The sequence below is a fragment of the Bactrocera latifrons genome, unplaced genomic scaffold, assembly GCF_001853355.1.
Source record: "Bactrocera latifrons isolate USDA-ARS-PBARC rearing strain unplaced genomic scaffold, ASM185335v1 scaffold_96, whole genome shotgun sequence".
Taxonomy (NCBI): Eukaryota; Metazoa; Arthropoda; class Insecta; order Diptera; family Tephritidae; genus Bactrocera; species Bactrocera latifrons.
This window is the reverse complement of record NW_017537667.1, coordinates 1,176,282-1,203,143: the sequence shown is the minus strand read 5'-3', so window position 1 is coordinate 1,203,143 and position 26,862 is coordinate 1,176,282. Positions and strand designations below refer to the sequence as shown.

At 34.6% G+C, this 26,862-nt stretch overlaps 4 protein-coding genes across 6 annotated transcripts in view; 2 read left to right on the top strand and 2 right to left on the bottom strand.

Moving 5' to 3' along the window:
• The window catches only part of LOC108977818 (alpha-tocopherol transfer protein-like), a 4,617-nt gene extending 1,393 nt beyond the window's left edge, over positions 1–3,224 (top strand). The window contains exons 3-5 of the mRNA XM_018947739.1: positions 2,298–2,442; positions 2,504–2,717; positions 3,021–3,224. Coding sequence (XP_018803284.1) covers positions 2,298–2,442; positions 2,504–2,717; positions 3,021–3,175 — 514 coding nt within the window. The 3' untranslated portion in view covers positions 3,176–3,224. The remainder of the gene's footprint in view (positions 1–2,297; positions 2,443–2,503; positions 2,718–3,020) is intronic.
• A 383-nt stretch (positions 3,225–3,607) lies between these two features.
• LOC108977851 lies at positions 3,608–18,697 on the bottom strand. 2 transcript variants are annotated; one of them, XM_018947787.1, is made up of 8 exons: positions 17,810–18,697; positions 14,538–16,097; positions 14,286–14,464; positions 13,699–13,783; positions 10,449–10,626; positions 7,164–10,378; positions 6,162–7,046; positions 3,608–5,538 (listed from the first exon to the last, which is right to left on the bottom strand). In XM_018947787.1, the coding sequence occupies exons 2-8, from the start codon at positions 16,047–16,049 to the stop codon at positions 5,170–5,172; spliced, it is 6,423 nt and encodes a 2,140-aa protein (XP_018803332.1). In that variant the 5' UTR covers positions 16,050–16,097; positions 17,810–18,697; the 3' UTR covers positions 3,608–5,169. The 2 variants fall into 2 exon arrangements, with proteins under 2 accessions (XP_018803332.1, XP_018803333.1); XM_018947788.1 differs by having other exon boundaries at positions 13,699–13,780.
• Positions 18,698–20,057: 1,360 nt separating this feature from the next.
• LOC108977803 (microprocessor complex subunit DGCR8) lies at positions 20,058–24,192 on the bottom strand. Of its 2 annotated transcripts, XM_018947715.1 has the most exons (7): positions 23,840–24,192; positions 23,514–23,764; positions 23,244–23,417; positions 23,044–23,186; positions 21,489–22,424; positions 21,154–21,411; positions 20,058–21,042 (listed from the first exon to the last, which is right to left on the bottom strand). In XM_018947715.1, exons 2-7 carry the CDS (start codon positions 23,656–23,658, stop codon positions 20,755–20,757), a joined length of 1,944 nt encoding a protein of 647 aa, XP_018803260.1. In that variant the 5' UTR covers positions 23,659–23,764; positions 23,840–24,192; the 3' UTR covers positions 20,058–20,754. The 2 variants fall into 2 exon arrangements, with proteins under 2 accessions (XP_018803260.1, XP_018803259.1); XM_018947714.1 differs by having other exon boundaries at positions 23,514–24,192.
• Positions 24,193–24,467: 275 nt separating this feature from the next.
• On the top strand, positions 24,468–26,814 carry LOC108977836 (arfaptin-2). The gene is made up of 6 exons (XM_018947762.1): positions 24,468–24,654; positions 24,810–25,011; positions 25,067–25,562; positions 25,619–25,784; positions 25,867–25,974; positions 26,031–26,814. The coding sequence occupies exons 2-6, from the start codon at positions 24,864–24,866 to the stop codon at positions 26,073–26,075; spliced, it is 963 nt and encodes a 320-aa protein (XP_018803307.1). The 5' UTR covers positions 24,468–24,654; positions 24,810–24,863; the 3' UTR covers positions 26,076–26,814.
• Positions 26,815–26,862: the final 48 nt, after the last annotated feature.

Here is a 26,862-nt window from a genome sequence, read left to right as displayed (position 1 = left end):
AAAGTTTACTAATATAAAGTAATATATTTTTGATTTATATTTTAGAGCATGGAGAAATGTGTATTCTTGCCATCTATCCCTATCCCTTGGTCAAACAGTATCAGTATCAATATTAGTATATTAGCATTTATATTAGTTATATCCCTGAGATATGCCTTAGTGAAAAWCAAATAAATCGCTTGATTTCAGGTTAAATTAAAAATAATTGCATTCACCGAGTTCTAAAGTTCATTTCAAAGTATACGAAGTTAATTAAGTCTCGCAGTTGCAATTAGTGTCAGAGATATATCTGAACATGTGTCACGTGATGTTTTAAAATTTATATATCTACATTCATATATAACATACTAAAACGTCTATATGTAATATAGATTATGCACTTGCAGCTCATARTTACTAGAGCCATTTATATGTCAAATGAAGTGACATTAGCTCATTAATTGAAGAGATAACGAACTAATTAGTAATTAACCGTTTTTAAAGTATTAAAAATAGCGACTCTTGTCATTTATTAAATTGAAAATTAAATTGACATCTCTGAAAAATAACTATACCTATGCTATAAAAGGGGATGATCCATTTCAAGGTTCCATATTTTTTAAAGAAAAACATAGAAACTTCAAATTTAATGGGAAATGTTTATTATCATTCGAAAAAACATTTTCTGRCATTTATTTTTTGAAGATTATCTCTTTCAAATGTTAGCCGCGGCTMCGTCTCAGATGGCCCATTCATTGAGATCAATTTTCGATGACTAGTTCGAGGACACGCGTGAAGTGCAAGACCGAAATAAAGGAGGGATTGTCCACATAGACTTTACACTTTACATATCCAAACAGGAAAAAAGCTTCAATTTTAGCCATCAACTAGTCGGTTATCGTGGCGCAATAACGGTCACCAATGACGGTTACGTTCTCACGGGCATCATTTTTGAAGAAATRGGGACCGATGATTCCACGGGCCCACGAACCACACCAAAACGTTGTTTTTCCTGGATGAAATTACAGCTTTTAAATCTCTTCAGGTAGCTCTTTGTCCCATGTGCTGCAATTTTGCTTGTTTACGTACCCATTGAGCTAAAAATGGGTGTCATTGCTGAACAAAATTCTGATTGAATCCTTTCAAGAGCCCTTTGAGCGAAGCGTTGTCCCTTGAGAAGGYCGGTCGACTTCAGTTTTGTACAAGCTGTATTTTGTACGCTTTCAATTTAAGATATCGACGGAAAATGCGMCAAGTCGTTTCATACGTCAGCCCAAGTTGCTGCGAACRRCGCCGAATCGACTCTCCATGGTCTCCGTGTACTCTTTCAATTTCGGCTGATATATTTTAATCAATGCRTGCGGGACAGATGTAGTTAGGTGTAGATATACTACGATTGACCAAAAATAATCGTTCATAATCCTCAAGATGACATGTCATGATGTGTCACAAAGAAATACRAAATTGTTTCTCAAATATTGAGGCCAGGAACACTGAGCCATTTCTATGTGACCTAATCTTTGCTTCCATTTTTTGTACCCCGTTTTTTAGGATAACTATTTTACTGGCCGACGTGTATTGTTTAAAAAAGAGTTTGCGATCAGAATTTTTAAGCTGTACTAAGGRAACATGGAGTGTTACGAGTAAAATTGCGAAGCAGGCGTTTTCAGGTGAATGTGGGTGGTGCGACGCTTTGTAAACCGCTTCTATAATTTGTGCCCGCTTCTATAAACTTGCGTGTGCGGGCTATATAATTCTCCTATTTACAATATTGTTTTTGAAGCACATATTAGAAAGTTGGTYAGCAAAATACTTAGCTTGAAACCAATTAATCTGTCACACTTCATAAAAATAGCTTTTCATGTTTTATGGCAGCTTAATTTTTATCTATATGCACGAGTTTGTCCACGTTCGTTATATTTGTGTATCASCTTGATAAGTCCATAAACTTTTGTAGACTATATTTTACATGATTATATATTTTATGCAAATGAATAAAAAATATTTTAAGGGTACATGGGTTTAGGATTTTCGAAAAATATAATTTTTTATATTGTCTAGTCAAGGTCAAATTGATTGCAGTAATAGTTTCGGAGTAACAGCCTGGAGAGCTTGTGTGCTCGAGGCTAGCTAGGCTAAGTGCGCGGTCTTTAAATGCGTTTTTCTCGAAACTGTGTTTTTGAAATCGATCAAATCGGAAAGATCTCTCAAGAACTACTCAACSGATCTTCATGAAATTTTTCACATCATTCTTTACTGCAAGAATTAATATTTCTTTATTTTAATATATAATTTTTTTTTATTTCTACAATTTACAGTTATTGCATGATTTTTGATATGTGGATGTCCGAGGATGGCATACGTCCAGGTCACATTATGGTTATGGACTTAAAGGGCGTCACTTTGGGGCATGTGGCACGCATCGGCATATTTCAGATGAAAAAGTTTCTCTTCTATTTACAAGTGAGTACTTTCGTAGCCCTTTTTTATAAGATTTCAAACAAAGCATATGATTTTAACGCAGGAAGCTGCCGCGATACGTTTGATTGGTTTCCATTTCATCAATATTGTACCATTTATGGATAAAATTTTGGCGCTGATGACACCGTTTATGAAAAAGGAGCTAACCAGTATACTGTATATACACAATAACCTAGAGGATTTCTATAAATTTGTACCACAGTCTATATTACCTAAAGATTACGGCGGCGATGAGTTGGAATGTGTGGAATTCAGAGGTAGCGAATGTGGTTATTATTATCATTATTATTATTATTATTATTATTATTATTATTATTATTATTATTATTATTATTATTATTATTATTATTATTATTATTATTATTATTATTATTATTATTATTATTATTATTATTATTATTATTTTTTATTATTATCATTATTTTTGTTTTTTATTATTATGATTATTATTATATGGTGTGTGAGCTACTGTTATTGCTTAATTATTTTGAAATATCTCTGCATTTGTTGCATTATTCATTGCATTTAAAAACCTACATTTAATCAAGTTTACTTTTCAGAAACCGTTTACGCCAAGCTTAAAGAAAATCGCGAAGAAATGCTGCAATTCGAAAAGCGTCATCAAGTAAACGAGAAACTGCGTCCGGGAAAACCGAAAAATGCCTCAGAGCTATTCGGCATTCAAGGGAATTTCAAGAAGTTGGATATTGACTAAAGCTTTTAGATTCAACAGCTTTATTATAATTTTTTTTTTTGTTTGATTTTTAAAAAGTATAAAATTATATCGAAGTGTCTTTAAAAATTTGGTGTTATTATTTTTACTTTTAGTTAAATATTTGAGATACAATAAAAAAAATTAAATAAATAATGAAAGTTAAAAACAGTTTTTTCTTGCCTTTAAAGTAAGCATGTTTCCGTACAAAATATCTGAATGTTTTTTTCAACTTTTTGAGTTCAAAATTAGCATAACTTATAACAATAATAATAATAAGAATTTATAATATTTTCTTTAGTCCCCCCTAGCACAGTTTTCATAACAAAGTGCATTATAATCTGTTTTACGAATTCTTAATATTCTTATAAAAGTTGTCTAGATCTATTGCAATAATAACAAATACATTATTTAATATTTAAAATATTTTCCGCTTTATTTTAATTTAATTATTTAGCAAAATTATGGAATTCAAAATAGGTTCAAGTCCAGTTGTGAATAGTTACTTCGGATAATACATATATATGTAGATATACACATACCAAATAAAATGTATGTATATGTATAGACGTTATAGATAAATATGTTATGATAATGCATAAAGTAATTTACAAGCCATTTAATAGTAACCCTTCGTAAAAATCTATACTCAAATAAAATACTATTGAATATATTTACATACAATGCAAAAGTAGAAACAAAGTAGTTCATATAATAGAAGCACTTATTATACAAAAAACTGCATTCAATATTACGAAAGTTTCTGATCCATAATGTGAACTTAAATTAGATTTCGTTAACTCAAAACGTATATTTAGCGTGACATGAGCCTGTAGTTTTATATATATTTTCACAAGATAAATTATTATTTAATAACTAGAAAATTTTGATGAGTGTATATATTTTTCGACACTTGCATATATGTATGTTTTTAATTAAATATCAACTAAAAGCAAATAACGGTAGTTTTTCACTATTTCCTTTTGAAATACAAACTAGTACTTAAAAATACCCCTTGTGGTAGTGTGTAATGCGAAATTATAACTAAGAGAATTATTATTTAATAAGTATGTTAATATAATTTATGTATTATACTATGTAAGTATAGGTATACATATGTCTATATAAATAAGTATGTTTTAATGCATCATWTACAAATGTGTTTACGTGATTTTTTACATTTATGTTTCTATGTATTTTTGCAGATATGATTTAATGAATTCATGTACGGTATGTCTATTGGTTTATATACAAGTATGTTTATATATGTATGTTTATGTACTTCACTMAAAATTTATTCTCAAATGGAACAATACTTTAAAGTTACTTAAACATATGTAAATTTATAATTTATACAACTTAGTATTTAGGCATATGTTTCGAGTACAGTTAACTACAAATATTAATATAACTACATATATTTTCGTTTAATTTCATTTTTTTACCAGAGATAATTGCGCGCTTGAGCCGCAGAACCCCAACTATTTGCATTAACCATAGATAGGCATTTGAAATTCRGTTACATTAATAACTAAACTAAAGACTTTTATTTACAAAGCTTAAAACTACTTATTAAATGGGAAAACTTAAGCAAAATGTCAAATTGAAAACATATTCGAGTGCCCAGCACTTCGTTGTAATTGTTGTAAATTGTGTCATGAAGGCAAGTAATTGAAAGTAAACGCACTTCTTACCATTTTAGAATCTCACTTTACATATTCATTAATTTTTTTCCCACAAAATTAACTTCACTTCCTCACAAGCGTAATGGAAAGCGGCGAACTTTCAATCATTGACGGTAATGAATGTTTCTTCGTCACTACGTTTGTTACTGCACTTTGCATTTTAGCACGCAACGCTGTTGCAGTTTTTTTAAGTTTTCCTGCGCCTTTGCTGCTTTTCTTATTGCTGAAACTGCGGTTCATTGGTATTGCATTATTTGTGGACGCTGTTACTTGGTGATTGCCGACATTTGAGCACGCGTCCTCGGCTCATCATCACATCTGCGTTGGTCGTAGCATGCCACAAGACATAGATGTTGCCGCTCCACTAGCTGCACTTTGCATGGTGGCCATTGTTTGTTGCAACGCTGCAGCAGCCGCACGGTTGCGCGAAGTACTTCTTGACGCGGACATATTCGATGATGTACCACCACTGATATTTCCAGTGCCACCACCACTAAGCATACGTTGATGATGTTGTTGTTGTTGTTGCTGRTGTTGAGTTGTTAACTGAGTCATAGCCTGTGTAACATTCGATCCTGGTGCAGTTATTGTGGCCATATTGGCAGCGCCCACATTATTATTGGGAGCTGCGCTGGTAAGCTCCCAGCTATTGCCGCGTTGTACCAAAGCAGTGATGGGCAGCTAATATGTGTGGAGTAGAAAAGAAAACATAATTAGTGTGCATTTCATTTTTTATTTTTACAAATTGATATATTTACTTTTTAATATTAGGTTATCAAAAAAGTCTTGCGGTATTTTYGCTAGTTGGCGCTGAGTGCGCGTAGTTCTAGTTTTATTCGTCGCATCGGGTCATGCTATACCTTTTTGTAACCTCATTTGGAAACGCGCTAACACGTGTTTGATTGATTGTCGTTTCTTTTAAGTCGTTCGTGAGTTATAGCGTCGTAAATATGAAGCAAAATAAAGAGAAAATACAGCATATTTTACAGTACTACTCCAATTAAGGCAAAAATGCATCTCAAGCCGCCAATAAAATTTGTGCAGTTTATGGACCCGATACAGTTTCCATTTCTACCGCCAAACGATGGTTTCAACGTTTTCGTTCTGGTGTAGAGGTGGTCGAAGATGCGCCTGTCTCTTATACACATCTAGATGTGTATAAGAGACAGTAGGTCAAGGGCTGGGTATGAGTCATCAAAAAAAATTGTATGAACAATTGAAAATTCAATAAAAATACCGCAAGACTTTTTTGGCAACCTATTATAAAACAAATATGCGAAAGTGGAAACTAATTATCTATTTACCGGTATATTGACGCGTTGCACGGAGTACGTTGAGCCACGCAAATTTCCACCGCTGTTATTATTATTCCCAGCATTGCCGCACTGCGGCACCGTGCGCAAATATGTATTAGAGGGCAATTTCAGTAACTCCGTTGCTGCCCCCGAGGCGACTCCCACGCCGGCAGCATTGGCAGCGGCAATTGAGTTCATCGAGTTGTTAGCGGACGAATTTGAAGCGGATTGCTGATGACTTACTTTCGATGCACCGTGCTTATCCTTTTTGTTGTTCATTGTGTTTTTGTTATACAGTGTTGATTGCGATTGTTGTGAYCCAGACATTGAAGTTGTTGTTGTGACGGCCATCATATTATTATTGGAATTCTTACTACCACAACCAACATTTTGTTGCTGTTGTTGTTGTTGTTGTAGACCCATTGCCGATACCGTTGTCGTCATAGTGCTAACGGTTTTCGCCAAACTATCGCTAGCGCTAGCAATAGTCGGTCGTGTCTGCGCACAGGTGGCCGAATGACGCGACCAATGCATTTGTTGGCAAGGATAATCACAATACGATGTATTCCAGCAACAATAGAACTGTGCCTCTCGACCACAATTTGAACACCACTGCTTTTTTTTAGTTTCCTCGATGGATCTCAAACGTTCTTGCTCGCATTGCTTGCGTATCTCATTGGAGATGCGAGTCTTCTCGTTCTCCATGCTTTTACGCATTTCGGAGAGCATCAAATCAGAGGTGCGTTTGAGTTCGGCWATTTCATGCTCATATGCTTGCTTGGTGCGCTCAAGCTCTATTTTTAGTATTGTTATTTTAGCTTGTAAAACGGGTTCATCGCCTTCGGACATCTCTAACATGGTGTCCTCCATAACAGATATAAAGAAGTCCGTTAACTAAATAATAAATGAAACGACTATTAATCCATGCAATATTATGAATTAGTATAGTTTGTGTAAGTATATACCGTTTTACACCACCATCACACCCAATATTCTTTATATTTCACTCACCTTATGCGCATTCTCTACCAGCGTCTGACACACCGGACCCGCTTGTGAGGGAAACATTGTCGTACCGTCCGATTTTAATGGACCGTTAGGACGTTGCATCAACCTGGGTGGACCTCGGCATATCGCATCCGTAACCATGGAAGTTAAACTAGCTGTTACAATATCAGCACTCGATGTGCTGGCCACGCTGATTGTGTTACTAGGAATGCCTACTGCTTGTGGTGTAGGTAGTTCAACTGCTGAGGATATAGACACGATAGCGTTACCACTACTGGCATGAATATTGTTGCCACTCATAGGTATATTTGAACACAAAGCAGCGCCTACCGTAGGTGCCAACATATTAGACGATGGTTGAGAGAGTCCCGCCAAAGGCGGTGGTGCTGACATAGTGAGTGGAGTAAGTAGAGCAGTTCCGTTTGGACCAATACTGCCATTGCAAGTGACAAATGGTGTCACTATTGCCGCGGAATTGATGGCAACATTCGKTATAGGATTCGTGTTAACCAACATGTTATTATTGTTGTTTTGGCTAMCTGTATTATTGTTGTCCCCTAACACCGCCACCACCGCGGRTGTTTTGGAGACGGCAGTCAGCGGTGGCACTGGTATAGAATGTGTRGTGGTATTGCTGCTACTAACGGTGGCATTACGTTGAGGCTCATGCGGCGACCAAGCTTGTCTTGGTATGGAGACCATACTGTTCTTCAAGAGCGTCCGTTTCAAGTCATTACTATTTGCTAAGGGCGATGTAGAGGGCGGCGGTAGAGCAGGCGATGAAAGTGGTGCGCTGGAGAAGTTGTTGCGCGTTGCACCAGCATCAGGCGTACCGCGATTTGGAAATGATTTGCGTGCCCGTTGAAGCGGCTGAAGCGACTGCATCGATTGTGATTGAGATTGCACTTGCGGCGGTGAGGATGACTGGGGTAATTGGTGTTGTTGTTGCATTGTAGGGCGATTCGCTGAATTATTTGTGTTTTTTTGTGTCTGCGGATGTGACTGAACAACAGCAGATGACGGTAGTGGACCATATGGCACACCTCGAGTATTCGGTCGTTTATTAGGGGGACTTATATGGATACCAGCCGACGATTGCGCATTTGGTATATCCATTGCAATAGCGCCCTCCGGATTTGTTTGAGCAAGAGTTTTGAGTACAACTAGACTTGGTTGTGTATTGCGATTGTTTTTAGCATTCACACGCTGGATCATAGTGTCGCCAACACGTACCGCATCGGGTAATGCGGCGGTASGATTATTGTTTGCATTATCTCCACCAGACGATGTTGTGTTCAGCTCTGCCTGTGCAGTATTAACTGTGGCGGTAGTGGTTTCCTCCTCATCTGACATTACTTCTTGTTTGACGAGAGACAAGTTCGGCAGTACAGCCGGCACTGCGTTGTCAGGTAATGAAACATGCGCATTAGTATCAACGTTTGCTTTTGGTGTTGGCACAGCTTCCGTTGTGACCTTGGAAGCTTTTTCGTTCATTTGTTTGATATTCTCTGCACTTATGTTGGCCGCTACTTGCATGTCTGCTTCATCGTCCGAAGTAATTTCTTTCTTTATCTCAATAAAAGGCACCAAATCTTTTAGTATGTGCGTATTTGTTGTAGATTTGGTAGTACATTTCTTACTATCCTCAGTTTTATTCGTACAGCTACTGCTGCTGTTGCTGCTTTCCGCGTTCTTGTTGACATTTGCATTACTGTTATCATTATCAGTACTGTTGGTGGATCTAGTTTTTTGTGTACCGCCTGGAGTATCCGTTGCCGCACTCGCTGTCTTCGCATCACTGTCAACTTTTGCTGGCCCCTCTTCTATTGCTGTGCCCATTGCCACCACCAACTTTGCAGATTCATCGGGTTTTCCCATTGAACCCTCCTTTGATATCTTCTTAATTGTGACACCGTGCTTATTCTTAACTAAGTTTTCCATTAGGGCTTGAGCATTATTTGGTGATGAAGTCAATGGTGCCGGCATTGCTGCGGCAGCAAGATCTTCCGTTACAGCAACTGTTGTCTTAGCTTCCACGCTAAATTTTGTAGTGTTGGAGCAATTTGAGTTAGGTGCTGCTAGTGAGGTAGCAGCTTTGCTGTCGGAACCAATTGCCACTGTTAATGCATTTGCATTTGTTTTAATCGTAATCATTGGAACACGTGGCTCATGCTTGGCATGCTTCGTGCGTGGACGCTCAGTTGAGTCAGCCACTCTAGAGGTACTACCCACACTACTGGCGCTTGAATTTACACCTTCGCCACAAGTTTCAATGCCATATTTACGTTTACCACAGGTTTCCACGTTGCCATCGACATTACCAGTAAGAATGGCACCGGTTAATCGGCGCGGATCAGTTTCTTCTTTGTCGAATTTTATTACCTTCGGCATTGGTAGCTCAAGCTCTTCTCCAGCCTCTCTTTTGTGTTCGCTAGACGATTTGCGTTTCAAAATGACGGCGGTCACCTTTGACGAATTACTATCGTCAGAACTTGCTTTGCTAACCACTTCATACTTAGGCGTAATTATGGCTGCCTTGACGTCACCAGCAGTACAAATGCCACTTGTACTTGTAATACTACTGGACTTCTTATTTGGACTAACAGAATGATCCGAATCGTTGCTCGACTCTGTAGTACATGCCTTTTTAATAATCGACAAATGATTATCCGCGGTCTTAACAATTTTATATTGCAAGGAAGGTTTCGGCACCAAAGCCTGTTGCCGTTTCATATAGTCCATTACACCGGGTATCATCATTTCCAATTGCTGCAGCTCCTCAGTCGGTTCGTAAGGTGTTTTGAATTTGGCATACTTAAACGCACCCACTTTAGTTCTAATCTTCTCAATATGCACCTCAACTTCTTTAATGCAATCGGCCAGCTCGCGCGCCGAACGCTTGCCAGTTTGTGTATTTGGATCCTGCTCCGAATACAGAAAGCAATCTTTGATCGGCACAAAAGCACGATCATGTTCGCCGAAAAAGCGTACATTCACATGTGACAGTCCTTGTCCGGGACCCATGGCTTTTGCTGGCCAATACGGAAATCCCTTCAACTTTGCCCAAAGTAATAGATGTGGCTGCGTGCAAACATCCACAAACCAATCGGTACGCGTGTTGGCATTCAAATAGCACTCACCGCAGGTATCGATTTCGTTGGTTTCCTGCCGACAAACTTTCAATATGGCTTTGGCAGTGAACACCTCTTTACTAGAGCCTGAAATAAATTAATTTTCATTTATAAAAATGGAAAACGGTCAAAGTCCTATTTGTCTGTGCTAACTCACTGCCACTGCTAAGGATGAGAGCATTGTGTAGTATCCATTTTGTTTCGTTGAGGAACTCTTCGGAACAACGAAAGGCGCGTTTCTCTATTCTCTCCTGTAACGTTGTGAATGTAACCGGGTTTGCAATGTACTTGGCGTAATGTAATAGAAAACTGTCAGTGTATAGGAACTTGGAATACTGCAATGGCAAATGGAAAATGAAAAATAAGTAAACAAATAATTCCATATAAAAGATATAATTCTGAATTTTTTAATGGCTATTGTGGATAATTGTATTCATATGCACACACATACATATGTACGCATGAAAAATTACATTTTTTTTTATTGTAAGTAAATTAGCAGAAATTATAAATTTTATGAAATATTACAATAATTATATAGTTTGTTGGTTGACAAAGATTAATTAATTAGCTAATTGAAAACTTATTGAAGAATAAAACAATTGTTTAGCAATTTAATTATATAACGACTCGCCGTAATTTTACTTAGCCAAACTAAAAAGTTCAAACTTTTTTATGGATTTATACTTAATATAAATAAACATATCTGCCTTTAAATATTTCTCCTGTGATTATTGAATGTGTAAAAATATTTGAATAGCTACAAACATGTATGTATGTATGTATTTATGTAGAGGTGCATCAAGTCTTGAAATAGGTCAATATCCATATGCATATAGTATATATGTATATATATATGTACATATGWATTTCCCTATTTGAATATATGTACATATGTAGCATTTTCCATCAATTATATCACTACTAGGTACCGTTAAGCAGCATATAAACCCCAAATAATAAGTATCAACTATCTGAAAGCGTTTCGGGTTGCATATACATACATATATAACATATATACSTAGGTGTATTATTATTAACAAAAGTAGCAAAAGAACGGACAAGTAACAACAAGTCATGAGTGTAATGTGAGTGGAATGAGGAACAGGTAAGCAAATAGAAAGCATGTAATGAGGAGTATTGCATATATACAAATACAAACATAGCGCTCTTAACCGGTAAATTCGCCGCAATCGTCAAAAGAGAAGAAAAATGGACGCCATAGCGTATTTTACAGAAAAGTATCGAAGAGAAAATGTAATCTAGCAATAAAAGAGTAGTACTTGTATTAAACAAGTTTGCTACATATCCAACAAACCCGGATATAATTGATGGAATACGTAATATCAAATACATAATCATCACAAACAAATCGAGGTTAACTTATGTACGTGCTTATATTAAATTGTTAATTCATATATACATACTATAAAACATTTATATATGAGCATATCATACATTTGTTTGCAATCTATGACTTATCCTTGCATTCACGGCATTAGCAAGCCATATAATTTCTAGGTTAGATAATTGTAAAGTATGTCATTTAGTTGAATTAAGACATGATCAATAATGACTGACACTCAATCTATGCGCTGCACACATTTTTACACACATATTTACTTAAATCTATGGGTTTATGCATATTTTCTAGGTTTGCAGACCAGTAAACATGGCTCGATGTCTAACCCTTGCTAAAGTAGACATTTTAGCGACATGCACATTGGATCATACTAGGTGCTATAAAGATACGGGTACACGTACATGAATATTTTTGCAATTTTTGTTTCAACTTGTTTTTTCTATATTTTATATAAAATTCAGTTTTTATGTATACTATTAGTAATTGAATGCATGTATATGTCACTAATTGAATACAATTCTAAAATGGCCACTAAAATCTGAATTTCTTTAACAGTTCATTAATATAAGAGATTGTCAGTTCAAAATATGTACCAGACTCAAGCTAAATTCTACCAAAATAATTATTACTCAAAAACGTTTTCAAAATTACCATTTGAGGAATATTTTAAGATATAACAGTTAATTTACCTCGGCAAAAATAACCGATACCCGTTTTTTTAAATATTTTTTATATTTTGGCTATTTTCATATTTAAATGTCCAATTAAGCATCATAAACATACATTAAAAGGTGCTTACACACCAATCATTCCAACACATTCTTATTGGTCTTTAATCTCTATTGTCTATTGAAATATTGAAAAGTATAATGCGTTTTTATTGCAAATCATTGTGCGTATTATCTAGTTTAATAACTCTTATTTTGTTGGTAAGGTAAGTCATAAACAAAATTATTTGTCATAGCAACAATTATGACTAAGAAAATAAAGGTTATTTGATATGACATACAATTTATATCGATATCTTATTTAATTATTTAACTTTTTGCAAAGTTGCATCGACGAATATACGCACTTATTAAAAAAATAGTATATTTGCATGTTAAGTGTTATATACCTATAAATAAATGCAGATTATCTAACATTATTGTTTGATGAGTAAGCATACTCTACTCATTGGGTACTTGTTACAATTGTCTAAAAATTAAAACTACTTTGATTTAGATAATCAAGAATATTTTTGCAGCCGTATTGTAATATAAGAAAAACATGAAATGATTACGAAATAAACTCAGTATAATAAAATTTAAATATATATATATTTCTATATGCAATGCCACAAAATACATATGCAAATGTAGAAATACACATGTATGTACAGCACATTTTTATATACATACTACATATATGTATGTATACTATGTAAATTTGTAGTCATATCAAGCAGATTGAAAGTTAAAACAACGATTTGTTGTTGCTGTCTCAGCTATGGACGTAGTAGCTTTTGCTCTATAAAATCCAACCAAGCTAAAACAAAATCTCCAATATGCTGTACTAGAGACAAGTTCGTGAAATTCACGATGACGATAACGTACACGAAGCAAACAAAAAATAACAAAAAAATGTGATAGCAAAGACGACGAAGCGGCATGTGATGAAACAGAATACAATTGACCAAATGAATAACAATAGGAAAAACTTGATTGTGTCGGTATCTGAGGCGCAATAAAAGCAAAAAAAAAAAAAAAAAATACAGAACGAAATACTATTTTTAATGTTTTATATTGTTTTTTTGATATCTAACACGCCAAAATACAACTGCGAGTTAAACAATTTTTGATTATTTCTGGAATTACATAAATGCAAAATGGAGTTAAACTTACATGAACGTAAAATATTAAAATTGGTGTTCTATTACTTTGAATATTGACACACATTTATATCAGTATTCATAAACATAGATGTATGCATGGATATATATCTATAAGTTTTTAGAAATGTACATACACATATAGTTTGTGTGTAATTTTAGATATCTACTCACCCCTTTAACCATTTTCATGCGTTTCAAAGCAAACGAAAGAAGCTGACTCAACACATCTAAGGACATCTCATTGCGACGAGAACTGCTGTTGCAACGATGAAAAAATATCAAAAGGTTAATTTGAATTTTAGATATTAGATTAATACAAAATTTTTTACTTCGAATTCTGTTTTCTCTAAGAGCAGAATTTTTTTTTTTTGAGTCGTTAAAGCTACTTTAGATAATTTTCTATTAAAAAATAAACAAAAATCTTATTCAATATTAAAAAAAAAATGTTTTGCAGCAGCTAAAATGCTCATTACAAATTTGTGTCGAATTTTCAAACATTGTTTTTGAAAAAGTATTTTAGTTGTTTAAACAAGATTTAAAAAAAGAGTTTTAATTTTCAAATAATTTTGTACGGCAATCAATATAATTCATTTAAATTAGATACTGCTTAAAACCCTGATTATGCTTTATTTTTCTAATTAGTCACAAATTAAGAAAGAAGAGATTATCTACGACTAAAAAATTTCGTAAATATTTACGGTGTAAAAATAAGTTTACTCTTAAAAAATTAAATATGTTTAAAACTGTGTTTAATTCACCGTTTGGGTCCATTAAGTACGTTCTCCACACTCATGCACTCTGGGCATACCCACGAATCATCTAATTTTGTGGCCGCTGTCACCTTAATGCAAGTGCAATGGAAGCTGCGCACACATTTGGAACACGGAAATAGGTCGGCACACTCACGACATTTCCAACAAAAACTATCCCAACCTCTCTGCAAATTTTTGTATATAAAAAATTGGCATATTATTTTTTTTTTTTCTACAGACAAAATTTAATGCACTTACTTTTGGAGGTGGTGCCCAATAATTTATTAAGCGTGCCTCTACACTATCTACATTAGATGTTGTGGCAATATTTACTGGCGCCTCACGCTCCAACGTTGTGTCCAGCAAAGAATTTGTACTCCCCACAAAACCGGCAAGCGATGCATTGCTATCATTCATTATATTATTCTCGACCACCACCAAATTTATATCCTCATCTTCACCAACATTGACAAAACTACGCTCGCCATCATCCGCTTCTGAGGAAACTTCACCTTCATCGTGTTTGACACGATTCAAAAATTCCATTTGTTTCTGCACAAATTCCGAATTTTGTGAACGCATATTAGTGCGTTTAAGCATCTTCTCATCAGATGGCCAGCGTTTAAGCTTGCCAGTTGAGGTATCCAGAATATCTTCACTTTTGCGATTGACGCTCTTGCTGCGTGAACGGCGTTGCAAGTTGCTCGATGTCGAACTTCCACTATCGTCTTTCAATGGAGCGAATTTGCTATGTTTGCGCTGCTTTTCTCCATGATAATGATGATTATTATGGTGATGTTGTTGTTGTTGCGTGTAAGTTAGTTCATTAGCATCCTTTGGCGCACTCTTTTGGCGTTTTCGCACTGCGTCGGTTACAAATTCACTCAAAACCTTTGATTCATTCACAGAACGTTGGAGTGCGAGAAATTCACGTGATAACGGTGTACTACTCCGTGCAAGAAAGCGTGCGTTTTGATGTTGTTGATTATGTTGTAACGAATCCGGAGATTTTTCTTGGCCAGGAGAGTTTAGTTTATCTGCATCTGAGACAACAGACTCAGCAACCTCATCGATTGTTCTGCGCAAGCCATTGGAAATTTGACTAGACGATGAACTATGCATAGCCACTTGAGTGCTGTCCATTGGCGGCTCATTCATCATCTGTACCATAACAAGTTTATTATTTTTTGTTTTCATTGGCAACATTTTAGGCTTCACGGTCATGGCGGAAACAATTTGCACCGGTACAGGGCAAATACCCACACCTTCTAAAGACGATTCGACCGCTGCTCCCGTTTGTGAATTCAGCTTGGGTAACGAGTTAACCAATGTTGTTGTTACTGTGACTGCACTACTATTATCAATTTGGCTTACTTGCTCAGTATGTGCATCAACATCAACTGTAGCTTGTTCTAATGCATTTAGACCTGTTAGCTTCAGGTTCCGTTCATTTTCTTTATAATCATCACATTCACTGAAATCATCTCCTACAAAGCTGCCGCCTTCAGTTTCAGGTTCCTGCTGTTGATCTTCTCTCACTTCTTGATCATCTTGATCATATCTTACGTCCATATTTTCTTCATTACCTTCACTACAATCCTCCTCCTCCATATCCGCATCTTCCATCTCCGTTACTGTCAAAATGTTCGTAGAGATCAGGCCGCTTTTAACAGCCGGTACTAAGGGGGCCGTTGTGACAACAATATGTTCATACGCCGGACCCGGTATTGAGTCGACGCTGTCCTCAGCAGCCAGTRTATTTTTCTCCATTACAGGGTTGATGATATCATGGGAAAGATGATGTGTTCAAATTCAATGCTAAATACRTACGCAAAGGAATGGAAATAATTAGTATGATTGTTCGAATTAATTTAATTAATTATGTAAAGAGAAAAATAATATACACAAACACCAGCAATGACAAAAAAGAAAAGGTTAAATACACGCCTGTGGTGTATGACATCGCAGCCGAATGAACGTTGTTGCTGATCAGACGTTGAGCTGATGTGCGTTCACTACACCGGCCACCTTCGTCTGCTACGATGAATATACACGAAGCACAAGTAAATTACATATATGCAGTCGATTAGAAAATTGTTATTCTTATTGTTATTGTACGCCTACAAAACGTAGATACCAACAAATGCCGAAAATAATTCCCCATACTCCCCAAAATGCTTTCGCAACGAAAACATCCATTCCAACAACTATTTACAGGTATGAAAAGAAGTACTCGCATACCTTATAATGCATTGTGTATAAGTATACATACATACATGCATTCATATGTARTATATTTGCAGATGCAAGAGTATTGGCTTTTTTTTTTGTTGGACAACAAACGATAAGTATTCTCCAATTTCTAAAATATTGTTAGTTGTAGTCATCTCCTAATTTCTATTGTTACAAAAAATKTATATACTATGCACATAAGCAATATTCAATATTTAAAAAAGAAACTTCACAAATATTATACAAATTTTTACTACATGGTAACTTTATAGAAAACAAATACACTGCTGACGATTATGTGAAAGTGTTTGGTATCCCAATGCAATAACGTTACATTTTACGAAAAAGCTATGCTTATTAATTCAATAAACCCGATTTTAAAATATGATAGCTGGAGTAAGGAGTAAAGGAGTTTAATATCAACATTTAGCAGACCAATAGAAGAATCCTTATGTTTACCAGGAATGTTAACAGCTTTTTAGAAAATATACTCAGAGACAGGGTTTTCTTATTACTTAAAAAACAAGCCAATGATTGCACCGAACAAGAACTTGATAATTATCGGTCGAATAATTCGGCAGCTATATGCTACAGTAGTCCGATCTGAAAAATTCATTCGGTTATTTTACCGTTGATTTGGGCAATAAGCCACTTCAAATTTCATTAAAATATTTTGACAAATAAAATAGTTTCCATACAAGAACTTGATTTTGATCGTTCAGTTTGTATGACCGCTATATGCTATAGTTCCCAAATCGGCAATGTTTCAAACAAAAAAATGAGGGCTGAATCAACTCAGCTCCATGCTCTGTATATATTTCTATAAGGTCTCCGACACTGTTCAACGTATATATATAAATAGCATTTTTGAACTGAATGTGTTGTGTTTTAATAAGGTCACATTTAAATTATTCTTGTTTTCTTGAACAATGGAACTATTATATATGTAGTCATTCATTCCAAACAGAAATAAATGAGGAAACTTTGGTAACAAAGCTAAAAGACCTCTTTAGATGACAATTTTTTTCCTTCTCCCTTTTACACAGCCGCATGCATCTACAATTGCAGCACCTTGCACACATAAACAAATAACCATTAGAAAATTCGGACAAATCAGCAAAACTGTGGGCAACCACAGTCTAACAAAACGGGATTCGCTTACATTTGCCAATACACGGTACACTGTAGATGTATTAAAAGTTGTGACTATCCATTCGTACAACGAGACAAATCAAGTAAAAAAGTATTAAAATAACTTAATGAAATYATTCAATATTAAGTATATAAAGTACACTTACATTTTGTGGCCTAAAGATCAAGTTGTCGTGATCTTACAGCTGCACCCACTCCGTTTACAACTCTTCCAATTGTCGTGACCTGCCGAGTTTCGTGCGTAGTATACATTCGTAACCATGGGATGCCAGCTCTTCCTTCGTTCCAACAGCCCAACAGCTTGCTTTATGTGATGTACATATATATATGTGGTTTCCGCTGCTGGAAATAGCTGTCACTGCTGACCAGCAGGACTAAGGCGCTGTATCGATTTCTTTGCTRGGATATAGCTTCAAGATTTTATAAAGTTTACAGCGCAAAATTTTATGAYTGCTTTGAAAAGTGTGATTCCTCTAATCTGCTTAATAAACCAATATTTCCAAACTACTACTTATAAGAACTGAATGTCAGTGAGTGCCATCAATGCATTTCCCACAATTTGCCTACAATCCACACCTTTTCCACGCTGTCAACACTAGTAATATTTAGGTAGAAGCAAGAACAATTGTTTTATGCAAATGTACTCATATAATTTTACTTTTTAATGTTCAATACTTGAAATCGTTCTTCTTCGTCGACTTTGTCGCCTTCACGATTCGCAAATCAAATCGTTCACTTATTTGTAAGTGCAAATGTACATTTATACACACAAATTTATACATATTTGACGTTTTAGTTTTTTGTAGTCCATTTTTTGCTTACGGCTTGCTGTTCAAAATAATCAAGTTTATATGAATTAAAAATCGATACACCAAAATATGCAGATTTTCACTCAATTTACAAACAAAACCATTTTTCTAACTTTACTAACAAATTTTCATTTATTTTTTATACAATTTCCAATATTATTAGCGTTTATGTCGTCGCTCGCGCGGCCGTGGCTCGTTGTTGTCTGTCCGTCTTCCCTGGCTATTTTGCTTCGTTGGTGCTCACGAGGTCTCGCCACCATTCGCATTTCGTCGCATATGCAAAGAAAATACGTATATTTGTTTTTGTTTGCTTGCTCTTTACACTCTGTACGCTCACATCGAAGCGAATATGTAAATAGGTATGTATGCAAGTAATGTTTTAATGTGGTTACCGCAATCAAACTATGCATATTTTTATTTATTCAAATTAGACCATAATATTAAAAAAWTAATACTTATAACTAGCAGTTACTCCCCAAATTTAGCAATTTCTTATTCTTAATTGGTATTCATTTAGATTTACGATAAAAAAGGAAACAACAAAAACCGTATTCGCCTCATTTTTCGCTGAGTTTTTTATTGTCGCTCAGCAGTTCTCTTATCACGCACTTGTAGCTTTTACAGATTTCTTATATTCTCTTAATTTATATATAATATATATAAACATTTGTTTGATTTTTATTAATTTATTTTATTTATTTAAAAATAACCGCACTAAAAAACAAAAATCTGGGAAACAGTATATTGGTGTTCATTAACACTTATTTATATTCAAGCAAATAAATGAAAATATAACAAATTCTATATCTTCYAATAATTACCTGCAGTTTAGAAAATTATATATTGCTTACAATTTTCAGAAATTGATGAGCWTCCCGATTCGTCGTCCATTCTGGTCTTCTCAACCAAATACTTATCCCACAAGATTTCCCGAAATGCCTCCAAGGTTTGAAGTTGCTTGCTCTAGGAGCTAATGTTGTCTAAAAATAGTCTTATATACTAATGGAAAATCTTTCAGCGCACTCTTACAATATAACTGGACATAGATAACAGAACCGTATACTCGTATAAGATCGTTGTTATTAGTTGTTGTACAGAAAATAATATAACGATTAAATTTATTTTATTTAGTTCAGAAAACATTTTTATTTATTATGTACTCTAACTGTTGTTAACGGAAGTTCTTTATTCGTCAAGTTATCAAAAATCATTTATCAGTAGAAACAATTTAAATCCAAAGGATTTTTGTAAAGCGCTAAAACATCATCAGCTTCTATAACTTAACAAATTGTTTGGTACCACTTTTTAAAAGGACAGATACAGTTACGTGTTGTACCAACTTAAATCGGTTAACACATTTGTTTATCTAAAAGGATTTTCTACGCCGGTATTAAAAGCAACCACAAATATTTTTTTATTGTTGTACGAATAATTATTTTCATATTTCAATAATATATATCGTCAACCGAAATGCAAAATAACGTAACATTTTCAGAAATTTACAGTGGCATGAAAGAAACACGAAATAAACTGGAAGAGTGAAAAATAATTTATTATTGGTTAAAACTGGTTTATATCTGAAAATGTTGGACATTTGTAACATTATGTACTATATGTAATTTGAAGTGGTGAATCGTAATCAATAAGACACTAAATTTCGAATTTYTTGAKGATACGTTATTTTGCATTTCAGGTGGCGATATATTACTGATGTATAAATATATGCATACAGAGACTCAATGTAAAGCTATTGCTTATAAAACTAACTAATTATAATCAATGCATTGGTTATTTGCTACCTTTTGTGAAAAAATGTACGTTTTATTTTATTTATGGACTTTAATGATCTATAATTGCTTTAGAAATCTATATTATGCCATTTTTGCCGACCAAATACATTGGTTTATTTTCATTTTTACAATTTATTTTGCCTAATATCTAAGAAATAAGTTTTTGTAGAAACATCGCAATGTTTTTAACTAATTTTGAAGCTCAAGCGGGTACTATTATCACTAGACAGCAATTAATGTATACTCAAAASATGATTCCTTATATCAAAAAATTTTATTACAATTCAGAAAGCGTCTCCTTTTCCTGATTTTTATAACTGTATGYCAGAATATTAAAGCTTTCAAAGTGCTAAAACATAAACGACCTTAGTTTACTTTGACGGCGATTCTATTACAATAAATCACTTTGATTATTATTAATTTGTTCATTTCTTCAGTCATATTTAATATCAGTCAGAACAAAAAAACCTACACTGAATTTCAGTTTGAAGATTATAGTTCTACATTATTGAGATTAGAACCAGAGGATGATGGTAGGTCAACATCACAGGGTGGCACAAAGGTGCCCATTGATACAACCGATTTATTCTTTTCCGCTAATTTTAACATTTCTGATTTCAGTTTGTCAAGAATAGCGTAATTTGGCTGATTTATCGCAGCTTTGCTTTGCAATACCGTGATCTCCTGCTCCTCCAGCTTTTTTTCTTTGAACGTCTTTATTGAATTGTTGCCGTACAGACGCAACAGGGAGCCCCATGTCTTAATATGTGGATGTAAAATCTGAAAATTTAAAATGGCATTTTAATGAAAAATATTATAAAATACTTCAAGGAAAATGATAATAAAAGTTTTTAAGAATTTGTAAATACCGAATTATTTGAAAAAACGCACCTGTAAAATCGCTTGTGAAGCCAGCTGTTTGCCCTCACGCTTATTCTTGCATAACACTTTGGCCGTGTGTTTGCCCACGGTCATGGTAAATTCATTTTTCTTATTTTTCGTGCGGTTAATTTCGTAATTTATCTGCACATCGCCGAGACCAAAATTCCGTTGAAGACAAGTCAACAATATAGCATGCGGTGAGGGCTCTGTTGTCTTATTACAAAACTCGGCTACACGTGGATCTTGTATTTTGATATCGTCAAAAACCTAATTTGTTGAAAATAATGGAATATTATTTACTCATTACAAATATTTTAACTATCTACATAATAAAATTAACTCACTGATAAATCTTTGTGATTATTTTTCGGTGCATTCTTATCTTGCTTAATACCCGTAATTTTGTCCTTCATTTCTGGTATAAGTATCTCTAATGTTTCACGCGCAGCGTCTGATTTGGCCTGTTTTTTACTGGTGCCATAACCAGTGCCATATTTCAAATCGTTGATTGACACCGTTGCAGAGTAGGGCGTTGCTGCATTTTCCAATTCTTTGAATTCATATGTTGGCTGCTTTTTCAACGCATGCTGCACATACTCATGCAAAATACAGACATAACTTTTTCCATTCGGATTCATAATCCATTCTTTTCGACCACGCGTRTTCGCGTTTGTATCACCACTTGGCGCCAATATTGGGAATTTAATTAGTTTCGTACCATCCGGCAGAGTCGGCCGTTGCAAATTTTTAATGTGTTTTCGATTTTTTGTAAATTTCCGTCGCGCATTCCAGGAACGAAAACGTAAAACACGTATCACTTTGAATTTGAATAGTTTCGCGCAGTATTGGTTCAATTGTTCGGGAGTGAGTGACTCCTTTTGTGTATTCTCAGTGACGGTCACAATTTTCGCAGGCGGCACTAGGCTCTTTAATGTTGCAACATTAGCCGCCAGATCTGCCGCGTTCGCTGATGTTGGTGCGATGGCTGTAGGTGTATCAGATATTGCTGTTGCAGCAGGTTCACTTATGTCCATCTCTTTTCCATTCGTAGAAGATGAAACCAGCGCGAACTGACTAGAGTCTGTAGAAACAACTGCGCTAACGTTGGCACCAACATACGGACATTTAGGAACTTTAACAGTGTTGGTTTCGATTACCTCTTCTGCTTGCATCGCTGAATTTTTTTCAGCGGTTTTATGGTTCAAACGCTCCGTCTCCTCTTCGTCAATGGCTCGTCTATAATTTAGGCAAGGAATTGCGCCCAATGGAATGGCATGTTTCTAGGGATGAAGTAAGGTTTAAATAATACAAATGGTCTACGTATAGAAATATATATATAATATTGGGAGAAATATATATATAAGGCTATACAATTTATTAGTCAATTGTTTTATAGTGCCAGTTAATGTGTTTTCTTGTGGCATATATTAGGTTGTCAAAAAAGTCTTGCGGTATTTTCGCTAGTTGGCGTTGAGAGCGCGTAGTTCTAGTTTTATTCGTCGCATCGGGTCATGCTATACCTTTTTTTTAAAGCTCCTTTCACGCGCTAACACGTGTTTGATTGATTGACGTTTCTTTTAAGTCGTTCGTGAGTTATAGCGTCGCAAACATGGAGCAAAATAAAGAGAAAATACGGCATATTTTACAGTACTACTACGATTAAGGCAAAAATGCATCTCAAGCCGCCAATAAAATTTGTGCAGTTTACCCGATACAGTTTCCATTTCTACCGCACAACGTTGGTTTCAACGTTTTCGTTCTGGTGTAGAGGTGGTCGAAGAGAAAATTGCGATAAAATCGCTGAATTGATCGAAAGAGACCAATACCGCAAGAAATACCGCAAGACTTTTTTGACAAACAATATATATAATTTTTCTGAAATTCCGTTTATTATCTTACCCTTACGCTACCGTGTCCAAGAAAGTATGGTCTTGACGCCGACACGACACGAGATTGTTTATGTAAAAAGAGAGGCATACCGCTGTTATGTGTAACTTGTACCCAACCTTCCGGCAACACTTCAAAATGATTGTGGCCTTTCTCTAAATTCATAATTTATTTAAATAATTGTTCATTATAATAACACATTTCGCACTAACCTTCTAATACTGTTTTAAATCGCTCTTCATATTTGGGTTTTTTAGGCTCCTTCAAATCATCAGGTAAATTTTCGTTAAGTAAATTTTCAATTTCATTGTCATCTATATCCAAATCAGAGGATTCATATCCGTCACCATTATCAAAATTTGTATCGCCATTTTCACTTGCAATTTCTGACAAGGAAAATAAAAATGGATAGATGAGGAAGTAAGTAAAGTATATACAACAAACTACGGTCAATATGTGGTAAGGGTTTAAACACAACTTACCAGAATCTTCAGATCCTGATCCCTGTACTTCGTCCAATACTTGAAACTGACGCAATTGCTGATCCAGTGTTCCGCTTTGGTTGTTCTCCTCAACACGAGTTTTCATTTCTTCTATAGCGCTTAGAGAGAAGCCTTTTTCTTTCATAGCAGTTGCCTGCTCGTGGAGAGCCTGTTCATCGAGCCGTATTTTTTTGACGAGTTGTGGCGACGTTGAAGGCGATGGCAAGGAATGCTGAATAGAATCACTTTCGCTAGACATTGTTTATAATTTTTTGGAAAAGTATAATCTATATACTGTTTTTCTTTTTCTTTGTGACTTTCTTTACTTATCAAATGTCGACTAAAGGCTGCTCTTTAAAACATCCAACCTGATGGAATCCAACTTTTGCAAATATTTTGTTTTTAGAAATTGGATTGGTCACATTGGTTATTTCAGAACTAGCCTCAATTAATACACCTGGCTTTAAAAGTATCKTAATTCCAACGTTGTAATAAAATTTGCCTGAAGCAACTTTCGCAATGGATTCTGCTTTAAAATTTGTATTTATCTTAAAATACACGAAACCACTGCAAAAGTACTTCTTAAAGCTTAATTTTTAAATCAAATGTATTTGTCATAAACCGCGATATATTTGTTTGAAATGAAAATAAATTGAAGAGTTTTTCAGTTATATCGTTTTACACATAAGTATATTAGGGATTGCATTTATATACTTATCGTCTTTATATATCGTACAATCATCATCTGAGTGCCAGTGTTGGAAACCGCTCAGAAAATTGTCTTATATACAAAATATTAATTTTTTTCTAACAAAACTCCTTTAACAAAAATAAAATYTTTTATTATATGCAGCGATTAAGAAAATATTCACGTAAAACTTAAAAATTCAAATTGTATAAAATGGGACATGTTCGGAAAGGTCTATCTTTGAATTAAAATCACAGCAACACTGCCTAGCGACAGTTTCGTTGCTCTGTCATCGGTAGAAAAAATCCAGGCGTCGTGTGTAAAAATTTTCTTTGTATAAGATAATTTAAATTGGATAAAAACAACTAAATTGGTGTTACACCATAGTGAAAATTTTTTTAATAGTCAACAAATTACACTTGTTGAGAGGTATTGTGGAATTAAACAATTTCGGTAAGAGCATCTGTTTAAAATCGATTTGTGTTTATATATCACATCACCGACTGGCGGTGTTATTGAACCAATAGAACTTCATTAACGACTAAAGGATATAAGAATTCATCGTATAAAAAATATATATATAATTTTTTTTTTAATATCATTTTAAGTTACTTCTCCAATTGGTCATTGGACACACGAAAGAACTTATCCATTGCAACAAAATGGCCCATTCGTTGCATACAGAACGCAGCATTCACGAGATGCTGAAAGATACACCGCCGATGAACGAAAGTGGTAGTGCAATACATAGTGGAACTGAAGGCCGGCCGTTTATGCCCCCAAATAGTCTACCACTGCATAATCACTCAGGTATATTTTTTGATTAAAACTATCAGAAATTTTCACCTAACATAAGTTTCTTCAGCGCCCGCTACACCGACAACACAAACCAGCCCACAGAACGGCATGGACGCCGGACTTTTACGTACGGGGGCTTCAAAAATCGACAGTATAAAGAACTGGAGCATATCAACTTACAAATGTACTCGACAGATTATGTTAGAAAAATTAGGTAAATCGCAACGTACTGTTGACTCAGAGTTGGAAGCGCAGATTGAACAGTTGCGAGAAACACAACGGAAATATTTATCTTTTTTACGTCTGACGCGAGCTTTCAGTTCTCATTTTCATCATGTAGTAGCAACTCAACATGCATTGGCCGAGGCATTTGCTGATCTAGCACAAAAAAGTCCAGAACTACAAGAGGAATTTACATGTAATTCTGAAACGCAACGAAATCTGACAAAGAACGGTGAGTTGCTGCTGAGTGCTCTGAATTTTTTCATTTCATCAGTGAATACATTGTGCAATAAAACTATCGATGATACGTTACTCACAATCAAGCAATATGAAATAGCCAGGTACGACAGAATATTTACCATAATTAAACTTCATAATACGAATTCTATATTTTTAGAGTGGAGTTTGACGCATATCGTATGGATTTAGAAAACACAAGACCTGAATTGCCACAGAGTCCTGTCGCCGAAGAGGCGCAGAAAAACTTTTCTCATCATAAGGAACTTTATGAAAAATTACGTGCCGATGTAGCCGTGAAAATGCAATTTCTAGACGAAAATAGAGTTCGTATCTTACATTTGAATGTTCATAATATAATAATCATAAATTTCATAACCGTAAAGTACCTAATTATTTTCATTATAGATTAAAGTGATGCATAAACAGCTAGTATTACTTCATAATGCTATAGCTGCTTATTTTTCGGGAAATGCGGTTGCTCTGGAGAATACAATGAAACAATTTAACATAAAAGTGAGTTTAGAAATTTTGTATAATTCTATATAAAATAATTGTTTAAAATTTTCAAGTTGAAGGCGCCCAATGCCACGACTGGATCCTGGTTAGAGCAGTAGTATTGCTAAATGCCCGTCCATGTAAACAACCAAAAGTTTTAAGCACCTTACATTAGAAAATGTCTCATACATAAAAATCATCTTCGATGAACTAAATATTGAAAAAGAGCACAGTTTTTCGGAGAGCATCAAGTAAACTTTTTCGCTTAAATGGATGTTAATGTACTGGTCTGGTATTTACAACATATTTATAAGAGTTTCAATGTGTATTCTTCAATGCTTTTAGGTGTTTTTCAATAATTCGAAAGAAAAAAGTAAAACAATAAGCTTTCAATAGCGAAAAGAAATGTAAGCGAAAAAGTTGCATTACATATTATACGTAGTTATTATAAGAAAATCCAATATAATAGTTCCTGGTTTTCCCCCGAACTATTTGAATAGAAATGTTAGGTGCACACCATAAAATACTAGTTTTCAGAACAATATAAAATTTAAAGATGATTTACAATTTAAGAAATATAACGTTTTCATTAACTTGTACAATCAGTTGGTTAGACAGCATTTCTCCTACAAACTATGAATATTAATTTAATATCTTTTAGCACTATCATTTATTTTCTATAAATTATTTCATCATTTGTTATTAAAATTATTTAACTGTTGATATGTATACACTATATTAGAAATTATTTATTTTGCTGGTATCTTTTAATGTAGAATTAGGCAGAGATGAGGGCCTATATTCCATATACATACACATATGTAAGTGCAGTATTGAACGAATATTAATATTTTTTAACTCCAATAATGTTTAAATTTTAGAAATAAGCTGAATAAAAATTTACTA

Bases quoted from the DNA above. Each gene is read 5' to 3' on its own strand.
- LOC108977836 (XM_018947762.1), top strand. From the start codon at position 24,864: ATGGCCCATTCGTTGCATACAGAACGCAGCATTCACGAGATGCTGAAA. The intron at 25,563-25,618 runs GTACGACAGAAT...CTATATTTTTAG, and splicing joins AAGCAATATGAAATAGCCAG to AGTGGAGTTTGACGCATATC. The intron at 25,975-26,030 runs GTGAGTTTAGAA...AAAATTTTCAAG, and splicing joins TGAAACAATTTAACATAAAA to TTGAAGGCGCCCAATGCCAC.